Consider the following 15,178-nt stretch of genomic DNA (forward strand, 5'->3'; position numbering starts at 1 on the left):
TTCTTCTCTAATCCTGTGGAACTTTCCCAATGTATTGTAAAAAAAAATGCTCAACACTTCAAAGATTATTCAAGAACACTTGAATGAATATTGAGATAAGGTCAATGCATTCAGTTTCACAGAGCTGATTAAATCAATTTGAGGATACTTAATGCATCTAACTTTACTATTATTTAATGTTTTAGTAATCTTTTTCTATTATTGTCCAAGCTATTGTTTCTTGTTAAAATTAATTTTATGTGAAGCCTGGCACATTTAACTTTTTGTTTTTCTTCAATTTTGAAGAAGAAAAGGTGGTGAAAAAGAGAATTTGTGGAATCTGTGTCCTGGGAGATGTTCTGAAGTGATCTGGACAAGGTCCTGGGCAACTGGTTCTAGGTGGCCCTGCTTGAGCAGGGAGGAGAGGACAAGATGACATCCAGAGGTCCTTTCCAAAATCAGCCATTCTGTAAACAAGTCAGCTCTTACCTTTCTCATGAAATAAAGGTTTTGTCTTTCCCTCCCACACTTTGATTCTAACATTCACAGAACCTTGTCTTATTGTTTGTAACTTTTAATTAATTTTTAGTATACAATTTTCTGACTTTATTTTTGCTCTTTCTATTTACCTGTCCTTAGTAAAACTTTGTGCCTGTTTTTAGATGGCATCTCTCCAAGGAATTTCAAGACTGCCACATCTACCTAGATAAATCTGTTGCTGTGCTCTCTGTTTTACTCTTTTAGTGACTGACAATATTCTAATATTTCTTTGCTCCTTAGGTCTATACTAGTAAATAAATAGTGCCCAAGAATAGTGATAGTCACTGAGAAGGAATGGTGTGACATGTCCCATAACACTGTTGACGCTTACCTCCCAAGGGAGAGTGCTAATTGAAGTAGGCAAAACACTGCCCAGTGACACCGATGCCTCTGTCTGTAACTTTTAACTTCTTTCCTATCACTTTCCCAGGTCGTTATGGGATGTCATTTTCCCTTTCTAAGGGCTTTCTGGGTACCAAAGCATTACTACCAGTTCTTCTCATTCTGCCCCTCTGTTACTGGTCATGAAACCAGTATCTGGCCTGAACCTCCTCAGTCTGTAAGAGACATCAACTGCGACAAGAAGAAGTCTTTGTTCCTGAATAGTCAAAGGGAAAAGCAATAAGCCTGCCTCTTAACTCTTCCTGATCTTCAGAGCAATTACATCCTCCAGTCATCTTCCTTTGCAGAATATGAAACCATGGTCAAGAAAGCTGAAGCTTTCTTCCAGTGTTATTTATGGCATCACGCCTTCTCTCTTGTCTCTGTACCTGCATACAGCATTTTTTGAAAGAATCCTGCTGTGTTTCATGTCCCTCAAAAAGGAACATAAAGTTTGTAAGCATGATCTGCCCAGCATCATCCCTGGAGCTGAGAATGGGGCTTTGGTCAAAGACTAATCAGCCCTTCAATAAAGTCTTGTTGTCAGACAGGGTTTGGGGGAGCCATCAAACAGTCAGCAACCAAGGCAAGGACAGTCCATCTTCTTGAACAGACAGGTTGTCTTGGATAGGTATGTGACTGTGCAAAACTGAAGATCAGTACTCAGTCCCCTTTAGCAGTATCTTTGTGGCCTCTTGGACAGAAGTCCCAGGAATCTCGGAAGCTGGAGATGGCATGCTGCAGAGGCCTTGCAGATTCATGCTTTTCATAATGTGCTGTTTTTAAAAAATTCTTTCTTGTGACCATTAACCATTTTTCCATTTCTCTGATGGAATCTGGTAACAGTTCTGGTCTTTTTTTTCCTGCCTTAGCTTCATCTTTCCAAGGATTCTTACTCAGCTTTCCCTGTTTAACTGTCCCAGTTTTGTTTAGGTAGTTCAAACCACACAGTAGCAGTAGCTGTCTTCATTATTATTCTGTTTTAATCCAAGATTATTTATGTTATTTGTCATGCCAGCTACAGGGACCTTGGCATGTGTTGGATTTGACTCTACATGTATGGTTTACTGTTCCTCCCTTATAAAGGGAGAAAAAGGTAAATGGGTGTCTTCGGCCACATTTCACCTTTTCCTGCATCAGAATATAATGATAGTGACTTCTTTAGTGAAGAGTGTGCACTCTTGGGATCTGGATTGGCACGGTCAATATTCTCTTACCTCAGACACTAAAACCCTCCCAAATGTTGGAAACACTTAGCCACTCTCTGAATTCTTTGTTTCAAGAATCCTTTTCCTGCACACTTTTCCCAAGAGTCTCACACAATTTATTTCAGCTTTTCAGCATCATGCACTCAATTTGCTGAATATCTCATCAGCAGTATTAGGGATGGAGAGGGAACAGTGATGAGAATCAGATGCAATGACATTTTGCTTTGGATCCCCAAAGATGACAGAAGGGAACAGTGGAACAGCTGGTACAGATATAGAATGTTTCGGTAAGCAGCAGTTTCTGTGGTATAAATCAGAATTGGTATTGACAAAGCAACAAAAAACCCTCTTTCAGAATCTTATGTAAGATTTGGGTGAGTTTGAAATCTTCCTTGGGGCGTCTCAGATAACCTAGGTCATCTAAAACGGCTCTAGATATTTATTTTAGGTACCTGGGTTGTTTCTGGAATGATTACTAATGTTAAGTTTGCCCCTGGGCTTTCTTCTCACCCCGGTGCAGTGCTCTACTACCTGTGGAATAGGGGCTTTCTGGAGACACGTGGAATGCAGCAGCGGGAACACTTCTCACTGTCAGCACACAAAAAAGCCTGATCCTGCAAGAAAATGTTATCTCCGCCCATGTGCTAGCTGGAAAACAGGAAATTGGAGCAAGGTAACTTCATCCATAGCTGTGTGTGAACAGGAAAATCACTAACTTAAAAGAGCAGGGAGTTCTAAACACTTAATTTTAAAAATAATTATTTACCCAGTGAATGCATACATGATTTCCAGTTGACCATTCAGCACTAATTTACTAATTTCCTGAGGAAGTTATTTATGGAAACGCATCTGCTGTGAATTTTGTTCTTCCTGTGTGGGGGTCATGCTCATTAACTCTTGCATCTAGAGCTAAAGCAGGGCTCACCATCCATATTCTATGGAGGTCCTAGGGCAAAGCTCTGCATATTTGCATGTGGCTTCTTTTTGATCTCTGCCTCGAGAGGCTTATCCTAATTTTAAAAAGCAGGTGGTAATTTGCGAGGGGGCGTTGGCATGTTCCTATTCACCCTTGTCAGTGTGTATTCATCTCTTACATGACATTGTCTGTTCCCTATTCATGTAACCTTTCAAGTTTTACATAACAAAAACTAAAGAAAAAATGTGTTGAGGAGAATGCCTGTTATGTCTAGGGTCTTATTTGGTCCTAGTTATGTACACAAGCCTGGTCAAGGTACAACAGAGTGTCCAAGGTATTAAATGGAACCCAGGAAATTGCGTTTGAGTTATTTTTTAGTATTGTGAGATGTGTGATGAACACCTGGAAGGACTTTGGTGACTTCTTGACACTTGTTACATTTTGTCTTCGTGCTGTCTAAAACTGGGGCTTCAAACAGTGGTCTATTTTTAAAGACTCAAAAGACATAAACAACAAAATTCTATTTGAAATAATGCTGATTTAATAAAGAAAAAGATATAGATCTCAAGCTTTCCTAATATGTATCATTTTTGCAGACAATGTTGTTGCCATTGGACTAGAGGGCAGATTTGTACAAAGAAGAGTCTGCAGAAAAGGTTATAGTTATAAAACTTGCATTATATTATTGAGCTCTTTGACATAGAATTGATTTGTGCATGAAATACATGCCTGTTTAGAAAGTCCAAGGCAAGGCCAAGGCATTACATAATGACATTTAAGCCTTCAAAATTAATTTTAAATGATACATAGACGTTCTGCTGTCCCAGTTGCAGTAGGGCATTTTTCAGCTTCACTTTTTCTTCATAAATGTTATTGCTCTTGCAACAAGTGGATGATAGTTATGTCACAGAAAGTAGCTAGAAATCAGGTTTAATGACAAAATATTACAGGAAACAAATGTTTTAAAGTGCCAGTGCAATTTTGAGGTCAGTTTGAGACAAAAGGCTTTTCCTGGCAGATTTCTGTTGTGTTAGCTACCCTTATTTTCCAGCAATTGAACTACAACAACCTAATTACAATTTCATATATAAAAATCACTATTTTTCTTTGCTTTTGCAAGGGGCAATTGTTTTTCTCATTACTCATTTAAAAAAAAAAATAAAGCACCGTAGCACAGCAGGTTGGCTGTATTCCCCTGCTAGTGTAGTAAAGCTTTCTCTATTCCTTTACTGTCATCTACCTCTTCCCTTCCCCTAAAAGAAAGGTGCTTCACGCTAAATCTTACAGTCTGAGTTTAATACCAAATATAATTTGCACGTGTTTTGGGGCTGTGTGTGTACTCAGTTCCTTGCACAGGCACTTCTATCCATTGTTTCTATCCTGAGGGACAGAAACTTCTGTAAACAAGAGCATGGACTCCCCTTCCACCCATCCTTCAGCTCCCAGGGGAAGTATTATATTCAGGTTCTTTGTTCAACTGCAGAATGCTTATTTATGCAAAGGAGAACAGCATCATTTTTTATATTGCATCATGGCGGAAAAGATGAAAGCTGATCTGAGGTTATTCAGTGCTGTAGGCAGAATTTGCTTTAGTACTGGATGAAAGCAAAATAATGAAACATATATTTGTCCTTATCCTTGGGGTTGTAAATTTAATTCTTCCTCAGCAGCAGGAGAGGTCCTGGTCTTTGGTATGTCAGGACAGAACCTGTTGTTGCTGCATGAGGCCTTGGAGCAAGCTCTGGGGAGAAATAGGAGACTGGAAGGGCTTGCTTGGCTCACCAGTAGTGCTCCAAGCTGACAGGTGATTTCACAGGCTGTGAGTGAGGCTCAGGGTGTCTCTCTCTTCTCTCCCGTTCTCTCACGCCCAGGCTGCTTTGGGGTATGCATCCTCCTGGTGCCGTGGAGCAGTGAGGAGGGTGAGGGTGGGAACTGCTACTGTGGGATGAGGCCATCATCTCCCAGTGCTATCAGCAGCAACTCAAGTCTATGGGCGAAGACGAGGAGCAGTTTTGCCAGCCTGAGCAATCTGCTGCCGTGGACATCTACCTCTTCCATGGCTGAATTAGAAATCAAATCACATAACTGTGCCTCTTTCTTCCCTCCCTCCCTCAGAAACAACTAAAGAACCGACAATTTCCCTGCATATAGGAGTCGCTTTTAGTATTTATGCATTACGACTCTTTCACTATGACGTTTTTTGAAATAGCTGGCAAGATTTCCTAATTAAATATGTATCCGTGTTATTAATGGATATTTCAGAAAAGAAAGGGAAATATTTATATGGCGTGTTCTGATTTGCTATGATGAAAACCACAGTTTTTAAGCCAAACAACAGATTGTTGTTAGGGTGACCTGGAATTTCCTCCGTGAGTTGGGTTGCTCAAAGCTCAAGCCTCTCCTCCTCCTCGTCCTCCTCCTCCTCCTCTGCAACAGGGGAAGGGACAGCCCCTCAGTGGAGCATCATTTGCATATATGTCCCTTTCTATTTTCTATACAGTGCTCTGCTAACTGCAACGGTGGTTTCAAGACCCGAGATGTTCACTGCATTGATGTTCGTGAAAAGCGACTTCTCAGGCCGTTTCATTGCCAATTACTCGGATATAAACCACAACTCAACACTAGTTGTAACATGGAGCCTTGCTTGCAGTGGCATGTGGAGCCCTGGAATGAGGTATTTTTCTTTAAAAGAAGCTTTGGGAAGGAGCAATTAGCTGTGAATTAACAGTGACTGTTAGATCCCATGCTGTTACCTAAACTTTTGCTCAAAGGAAGACATGCAGCCAGTACTACTCAGAGGCTCTGCAGTCCTTGTGTATGGTTACAGCAAAAATTATCACTGACATTCGTAAGACTTCTCAAAATCATTCCTAAGATTGCATGTGATACACAGGTGGAGTTGTCAATTACTATACCATGAAACAGAGAAGCACATGGCCTGGAAGATTTGTTTTAGCTATCCTGTTGGATCAGTAAAAGAGATTCATTCACACTGATCCCTTTTGCTGCCATTTTAATGTTATTTTCTCATTATGATTAATTTAGGCTTTTCCTTTACATTTTTATGCTGGAATTTTATGGGGTCAGAGACAGAGGTCAGACATAAGATAAATCTGACTTTTGGGTCACTTTGTAATACAAATTTGTGCTAACAAACTTTCACAGGCAGCCAGGCACGTATTTATGTCGGCTAAAGCACGTGGTCTGATTACATTTCAGTGTTTGCTCCCACTAAAAGCAGCTTTGGAGAAAGCGCCACAATGATTGCAGCACTGTGGACCTGATGCTTTTGGATTTCAAAGGAAGTGATCATATTGATTCCTTACGGACCACTGTAAGGAAGCAAGGTCACACCTGTAATAAGGAGGAGACCTATGTGCAGTATGTGGGTTTCCTGTCAGAGCTGTCAGAAAGGGTTGAAAAATAAGAGTAGCCAAATGATTGTGCTTGTTTGCCACTTAAAAATACCTTACAAAACCATTTGTCCAACCCTGGCAGTTGTTTTCATGCTGCGGATACTGGATAGAATCAGACTGAAAAGGTTCATTTATCAGCTGTCAACTCTGGTCCTCTGTCCATAGGCATTGAATTCCTCGTAGGGCAGGAACAATGCATTATTCAAAGTATATCTGGTGCCTTTGGCGCCTTATTTCATGTCAGAGTACAAAATATTTGGTGTATTTCAAGGCTCTACTGCAGACTTAGTGAATAATAGTAAAAATCAGTTGAGAAGTAATAACGGACTAATAGAATGTGGACAAAAAATGTTTTAAAAATAACTGTCTTTGTATGACGCTTTTATTGCCAAATAGTTAATTTATTGTATGCATTGGTTGAATTTTAATGTCACCAACTGCCTCATAAAAATGAGATGCTGCATCTCATGAACTTGTAGTGTCTTCAGTAAATATGGCAGATGAATCCTGTAGACGTGTGACTTCCAATCTCATTCCTATTGGGGGAAGTTACTGTTGTTAGTGATACTGCATGAGCAGTTCTGTGTTGCCTGTTTATGTTGCCACTTCTATACTGCTTGTCCTATATTCCTTGCATTAATACATGTCAGGAGCAGCTTTATACCAAGTATTTTGGACCAATAATGGCATCTTCCCTGTCTCTTTCCAAGCATACAATGAAATAAATGTCTCAGTCCAGAGATTTTCTGCATACCTGGACTGTAAGACTTGGTCTGCAGGTTACCCTGCACATCTTTCTACATCACATGGGTCAGTGACATGCTTCTTGTTACCTGTGGCTCCACATTTCTAAATGAAGAACATTTCCTACTGTCTTTGTGGTCTGTTTCTGGGTTCTCATCCATTCCCACTTCTCTCCTCATGGGTTTGTGCACCTCTTTTGTTAGTGTTCACGAACATGTGGTGGTGGCCAGCAAAAGCGACGTATCTACTGCCCAGAAGGCGGCTACTGTGACTGGACAAAAAGACCTAATGCCATTGCATCATGTAACAGGCAACCTTGTACACAGTGGATTAACCAGGCATGGGGCCCGGTAGGATTCAGTTCTTTTTCGGTTTATTTGTTGTCATGAGTTGGCCATATTTGGTCATATTATCCACTTGTCTGTGAACCTCAGTGCCTATGGCAAGTATAGTTTCTTATGCACAGCTGGGGCTATGAAGGAAGATCTTTTGGAAATATTGCTAAACATTTCAGAGCCAGCCCATCTCATTTCCTTCAGGTGATAAACATCTGTTGCTTCATTAGATGCTGTTGGATGGAGAGCTGGTTCTGTTTTTTCCATTTCTAATAAAAAAGGAGTTACCATTGACATTCTTCCATTACACATTTGGAATTTTCTGCTGCAAGGGGCTACGGGGTGATAAATTCAACTATGTTCAGTTAGATATAGAATAAGGTAACATTTCAAGAGGATGACAGGACAGAGCATCTTTAGAGAGGGGAAAAAAAAGCTTGAATTGCTGATAGAAGTCCCCGATACATGCCTAGCTGAGTCCTTCCAAGTACAACCAGTCTGTTTGATCTGTCTATGCTCCCAGAGCCTCTCCCATCATTGTAATGTTTTGCTGTTGGAGACTATTTGGCAGGGAAGCAACTTTGTGGAATATTGGACTTGCCCATGCAAACAGAAATTCTGAATCAAAGGTTTTTGACTTCTAGTTTGGCTTCTGGAAATGTAATTGATAAATACGGGGTGTATCTTTGGGCAACCTCCCAGTATTTGCAATACATGTTTAGTTATAAAGAAACTGGTGTATCTAATAAAACTTTCCCTCCAGTTTCCTTAATAAACCTATTCATACATTACAAACAGTCCTCACAGCAGAAGAGAGCATTGAAAGAACACCAAAAGCCAGGAGCCACAAATAAGAAAATAATGGCGAGTCATTTAACCCAGAAAATGTAATGAGTTGTTTGTGACATAAAGCAATTAGATGGGGTATGAATATAATGTAATGTAGGGTTAGTGTAACTCTAACACTTAAATATGGAAGTGAAAATGTTGGGACATGCATAAAATAAGCAACTGAATACCAAAGTGTATAGCAGCTATTTTACTGATTTATTAATCACATTTATTTTACTTTATAAAAAAGGTATTTTAAACATTAATCTAAACTTGCTGCAAGAGTACCTAAGATCTTTTAATCTATGTCACACCAGTAATACTGTGTCTTGTGCACAGAGATGTACAGTAGAGAGAGGATAATTTGCAGAAAAATTAAAGAGGTGCCAGTCCTGTATTCATCTCGTGCCCTTCATTAGCCAGCATTCTCTATCCGTTAAAGTATTTATCTTGCTGGGCGCTATTCATCTGAAGAGAAAAAGAATTTAAAATTAACTGGAGTTTTCAGATGCTCTGGGATGTCAGAAGAATTAAGTATGTTTACAGAATAGTACAGGAAAATGTTTTGAAAATGTTCTTTTAGGGCCATACGTGTGCAGCCAGAACAAGCAGCTGGTAGTTCTTTCATTGTCATAAAGAAAGGGTAACCACAGTATAATGTCACTAAAGAAAAAACATCTCACTGAGCTTTTTTTAAATCTTCAGCTCGGTCATTTCTAGACCTAATATTGCAATTGATTATTCATGTTTACTTTAGATAGTGAGAAAACACAGGAAACAAAAAATGTCAGTGCGCAGTACTACTACTTTCTTACTTTGTAGGACTGGCATTTCAGGTCATCCTCATCCTCCTTCATAGAAAAGTCATCTCACTCACCCATTCCAAGATGCTGTATTTGTACTATTCACCCCTCTGGCATGTCCTGCCAAATCTGGCCACAATGCACCGTGGAGCTATCTGAATGAAGAATACAGTACACAAAATATTTTCATGCCATTGGTTCTGAATTGTATGACATTTTTAGCTTCCCCTCACAGATCAAATATTGGCATATTACACAATTTCCATGTGAAAGACTTTCATATACATATTAAAATTACTCTCTTTCAGTGCACCGTTTCTTGCGGAGGGGGCACTCAGCAAAGAGCTGTGAAGTGCATTAATACAGAAACGAATGAAACTGAAGATAACAATATGTGTGTGGATAAACTCAAGCCCATGGAGTATCAGAAATGCAATCTGCAACAGTGCAGGAAAAGTACAGGTATGATACAGGTTTCCAAGAAGCTTTTCACTTGTCCTAAGATTCTGCAAAAACTGGGAGCTGACCCAATTTATCAGCTTGTTGTGAATACTACAGGCTCAGTCGTTATAGGTCAGCCTAACCTGCTACTGCTCAGCTGCAGTTGGCAGAATCACGTTGTCGTGTTCTCCAGCCCTACTGGCCTCATGTTGCCACGATGGAGAATGCAGTTCTCTGAGCACACATCCCTAATTTGCGATGCCACAACTAAATAAATAGGTCTGCTTGTATTGACCTGTTTTAGGTAACTCAGAGGCTGCTCTGAGGGCTGTGGAAGGACATGCTCTGAGACCAAACAGATGCCATTTCTTAACACAGATACCCCTATGGGAACCACAGATTCTGAACTGGGGGGGCAAGCAAGCAAAGTGAGACAGGCACTGTAAGAAGAATCTGACTGGTGGTGGACCCAGATACAGTCTTGGCACTATGAATTCAGTGTTCCACAGGGTGAGACTGTCTCCAGAATGAGAAGGTGGAGGGAAGTCCTCTTGTGACTCGGGGTGTCCTGTACCTCTGTCCTTCAAGAGCCCAGGAGCCCAGTTGTGTATATGGTTAATAACCCAGAAAACAAGTGGCAGGGGAGGGAGAAAACTTACAGAAAGCTGCCTTTATCTGTAGTCTGTGTACTGCAGTATCCAGCAGCTACCCTCAGGTAAGAGCAGCAACAGCTCGGGGCCCTTCTGGAAGAGCCTTCAAAGGCCTTTTGGAGGAGGGTTCTTCCCTATTAGCAAGTCAGCAGTAAGGGCCCAATCTGGCAATGAGACAAGAGGTTGACTCCTAAGGGCAGTACAGATCTAGAATACACTTGAGTGATGCATCACTCCTGCTGTTCAAAGATTTTCAGCACATGTATTGCCCTAGGGTTGAATTGGTCTGCTTATCTCCTGTCCCTCTCACCTTCAGAAAGACAGACTAAGATAAATACTATCTATACAGGTTAGCAATAGTTATTTCTGTGAATAAGAAATTACTTACTGGGTAGATCAGTGGTCCGTGCAACCCAATATTGTGTCTCCAATAATGCATTAGAAGATGCTACTTAGGGAGAATACAAGAGTTTAGTCCTTTCCTGTGATTCATTTCCATGGTATTCCTCCAGCATTCCCAACTGACTTATTAAGACTATTAAAGGTGCACCTTTCAGTGCCTTTTAGTTTAAATTTGTGTAACTTTTTCCACTAATACGTTGCATCACTTTTCGACCCTGCGATGCTGTCTGCTTCCACCCTTTCCTGTGGCAGCAAGTTCCAGAAGTTCACAGCCTGCTGTGAAAAGAAGTGCTTTCATCTGTTTTAAGCTACCTTTATACAAGTTTCATTGAGTTTCCTTAATTCTAGTGTTGAGGGATTTGCTGGACGTCAGCCTTGCCTTCAGCTAATGCACCACCTTCCTGCTTTTGTAAATCTCGACTCTCGCCCTAGCCACCTCTTCTCACAGCTGAGGACCCACAATTTGTAATATCTAACTAAATCTGACACATCTCAGTTCATTAAAGCTACCACAAACCTATGAGCACCATAATATATACAGTACCAATCCCTGGCTTATTCTGGTGCTGCAGAAATTGAAGCATTCAAGCTGAATGTGTAGCTGCATGTGCCTTGTATATGCTCTTCTGCCTGCCCTGCGTGGCTCTGCAGCATGTTGCCAGCCCATTGCGCTTGTCTTAAATGCACTGTTACAAGAATGCGAAAGTACCAGACTCACAAATCATTGTTGCTAGACTTTATCTGACAGTTCTTAAAAGCAGAAACATTGAAGTGCAGAACATAGATCAGCTATGTCTGCTGAAAAAGTAAAGCCTCACTGAACAGTAATAAAAGAGTGCTGTATTTTCCAAGACAGAAGGTCATGTGAAGTTTAATAGGGCCTGTTCACTTAAAAGTCCTAAAATTTCAGGGGGATCAAGCTGACCATAACACAAAGGAAAAGAAAGCCATCATAAATAAGAGACTTAATAGGTATGACTGTCTGGCGTAAAGCATTAACAGAAATACAGATGATTTGTCAGCAAGCTATAGCTAATTCTTCTCATCTTCTCCACTATAGGGCTACCCTGCAGCAAAGACCAGCTGTCGGTTCACTTCTGCCAGAGGCTGAAAGGCATCGGCAAGTGCTTGCTGCCGTCAATACAGACTCAGTGCTGCTTCACGTGTGGTCAGCCCCGAATTCGTAACAAAGCAAGATATTGGGATCAGCGAGGCCTCAAACAACAAAAGTACACTAAAGCTAGAAGAAAATCACCTCAAAACCAAGAAAATAACAACCAAGCTGCTCGGCACTAGCTGTTTTTAATCTAGTTGCTTTGAGTAGGGCTTCTGTTTACAGGTTTTATGTTTCATCTGTTTTTTTCTGAACCATCCAACATAAATGTAAATCTGTGCTCAAAACTGGGAAAACACATCCCTTAGGGTTATCAGTCCTAATTTACCACTTCAAATTTTTCTCTGTAATAGTCCAAAATTCATAGCATAATTTGCAATGTATCAGCAGCTAGTGCTTCTTAGGCATGCATAGAGGCTAGAAACAAGCTTGCAATAATTTTTTTATTTTTTTAAACGAATGTTTTACTTGTTCTTTCTTCCATCTCTTTTCTGAAACCCATTTGAAATGGCAGCACCACTTACTCGAGAGTGCTGAGTGAAGGCAGCCAACAGAGCAGCAGACACAGACCTGTGCTGTGGGCCAGGTCCCTCTGTGGTTTTAGGAATCAAGGTGAAGCGGCAGTGTTTCTCTAAATTGTTTGCTCACTTCATAAATGTAAAAGCAGATTTTTATAATAACTGATTATGATATGCAGACCGAACTGAAACATTGGGCTTTTCAAAAGAAAAAGTGTTCGTTTAGTACTTTACTGAACCTCTAAAGGATACCTCAGCAATAGCCTGTCCTGGACAGTTTTCTTCTGCTACAAATGTCTTGGTGTAATCTGGAAACCTCACCAAATATGGGATGTTAAGTTCCCAAATATGTTTGAAGCAACATTTCTTGGTACTGTGAAAGCAAAGCTGTTTGCATCTACCACCTTAGTAGGTCAATTGTATTTCATACCGATGTTGATGATAGAGCTCTCATTTAATCCAGTCTCTCCTAGCAGAGTGTAAGCCCACGTGCACTAGAGTACTCTATCACCTCACGCACAGCAAGCTTTTCCCCTTCGCAAATCCTTGATCACAGTGAGGGTGAGGGTATCTGGGACAGGAGCCTGAGACCCAGAGTGTCTGCGTAGCTCTGGCCCTCAGGTGTTAGGAGACCACTAGCCAAATAGCATATTTGCTTTGCTATTGAAGAAAATGGCAGAACAAACTTTAGGGAGGGCAGACTGGACCCTTTGAAGCAAAGCTGGGCATTTTCAAAAGAGCGGGAGAGAGTCTGACATTTAGATTCCTTTGAAATTCGGTAGGATTTGGAAACCTTGGTTCTTCATGCTCTTTTGAAAATCTCAGATTTACTCCCTAGCTACCTGGCAATTTGAGATTGTAATACAGGAAAATGTCACATTTTATGCAGTGCAAAGTGAGACACATAGCCACGAATCCAAGTGTCACTATGGTTACAGAGCTGTGACTAGCAATGGCCCTATTTCTAGACAGACCTTTATGAAAGTTAATAGAAATATTGGGCCTAGCTATAATGTATTAACCTATTGATGGCCACAAGTCTAATTGTCCTTTTTCATAGGTTTGTGACCTTTGGCTAAAGGCTCACTTCTTCACTTGAAGTCTCTGGGAGTTCAGGGTATGCAGCATGGTAAGGTTAGATTTATTAACCTCTGTGATGGCAACATAACCCCAGTTATAGGTGCTGATAAAACTTAAAATCCACTGTTAAAAATATGGTGCTAGTATAACAGACATGGGGGATGATATACAATGGTGCATGTGCATGCATGTGTGTACATAGCATACATGCACATACTCTTAAAATAATACGTGTCTGTGGTGTTGCTGGCCAATGCCAGATGTAATTCTTTTTAAGTTTCAGAGTGTGCTTATGTCCTTCTGAGGTCCTGAATGGCTACTGACCCTTTGAGCAATAGAAATCTGGGCAGTTCTTATTCCACTGGACGCAGAAATATTGAATCATGTGAAGGGGTGGAGGTGTCCCACGTGATTAATGAAGCATTTAGGCAGGGCTTCATTGTGTAGAGCAGAGCCTGTATTGCTACATCCAAGGCAGTTCTCTGACGGCCAAACAACCTAGACTGGTGGACAGTGCAGAAGCTTCTGGTGTTCCCAGAAGAATCTTCTAGGATTTGAGCAAGACAAAGTTAGAAGAACTTCAGAGTTAGACTCTTCTGTCCTCAGAGGTACCTGCAATGTTTTATCCACAGAGGTCAGCAGAAGTGGGTATCACATATGAGAAAGGAGCTGGCTGGGTGGATATAGGGCAGGTGGGAGGAAAAGTGACTGGGAGGGTAGTCCTTTCCAGTGCTCCTTATGGCTAGTGTGGAATAAAACCATTTCTGGCTTCATTGTTTTCTTCAGGGAGCTGTAATTTCATTTGAAATGGATAAAAGTGAATTTATATTATGAAGTGAAAATATATTATGGACATTAATTTAAATAATCTTTCTACCCAGGGAACCACAGTCATCACTGGTGCTCAGCTTAAGACTGTAGGGAAAAGTCTGTGACAACAACATGAACTGTTTTAATAGAGCAGTGCCACCGCTGTATTTTACATAGGTTCTTACATCGCACTCATCAGCCTCATATCTCTTCTTTGCTAATAATATGTGCAGTCATCTTTCCCATACATTTAACGAGATTCCTTTCTTATGACATAACTATTTTTACATAAAGGTGGATTTATGATCATAACCCAGATGGTCACTATTCTCAAAACTGAATAGAGTATTAAGTGCAGAGGCATAATATCATTCATTATATTATCATATTAGCCTGAGACACATCAGCTTCAACAGGTAGCTCAGGAAATAATGATTTTTTGGCACATTCACTGCTTGTTCTAACATTTCAAGGTTTAAAAAGCAAACTATGATGACATATTTGTTTCAAGCTTCAATAAATGGCATTGCTTGTGTCTGATGTCTCTGGTATTTTATGTTTCCAGTGCAAGAAGATTCATAAGAAGGTATTTCAAGGGGAAAAAAGCTTGGAAACTATCTTTTCTATTCCAGGGGAATCCCCATCATTGAGGTATTTTGATGTTTGATACTCCAACGTAAAAGAGATCATTAAAAAGGGGAGGGAAAAAGTAGGGAAATAAAGCATGATGCTCAGTAAAAATATACATTAATAGGCTTAGTTACTTCCTATGAAATAGATAACATCTTACTACTTCTAGTTCAAACAGATATGCCTTAGCTCCTTGACAGCAGATGTGTGCATGTCTGTTGTGTCTATTGTGGGATGTATTTGTTTTCCTGAAGATTTGTGTACAATATGATCATGGCCACTACCCTGAACCCCCGCCCGTTGGGATCTTTTCAGTACTCTAGCTTTGTGAGTAATGCTGATGCCCAGAAACTTAATCACACTAAGCCTGTTGCTTGACA

General features: G+C 40.5%; 1 protein-coding gene across 1 annotated transcript in view; it reads left to right on the plus strand.

Moving 5' to 3' along the window:
* The window catches only part of ADAMTS12 (ADAM metallopeptidase with thrombospondin type 1 motif, 12), a 165,669-nt gene extending 153,727 nt beyond the window's left edge, over positions 1–11,942 (plus strand). Inside the window, exons 21-25 of the mRNA XM_009894723.1 lie at positions 2,629–2,781; positions 5,525–5,698; positions 7,388–7,534; positions 9,462–9,615; positions 11,707–11,942. Coding sequence (XP_009893025.1) covers positions 2,629–2,781; positions 5,525–5,698; positions 7,388–7,534; positions 9,462–9,615; positions 11,707–11,942 — 864 coding nt within the window. The remainder of the gene's footprint in view (positions 1–2,628; positions 2,782–5,524; positions 5,699–7,387; positions 7,535–9,461; positions 9,616–11,706) is intronic.
* Positions 11,943–15,178: the final 3,236 nt, after the last annotated feature.

Source organism: Charadrius vociferus, unplaced genomic scaffold (assembly GCF_000708025.1).
Source record: "Charadrius vociferus isolate BGI_N301 unplaced genomic scaffold, ASM70802v2 scaffold450, whole genome shotgun sequence".
In the NCBI taxonomy this organism is placed as follows: Eukaryota; Metazoa; Chordata; class Aves; order Charadriiformes; family Charadriidae; genus Charadrius; species Charadrius vociferus.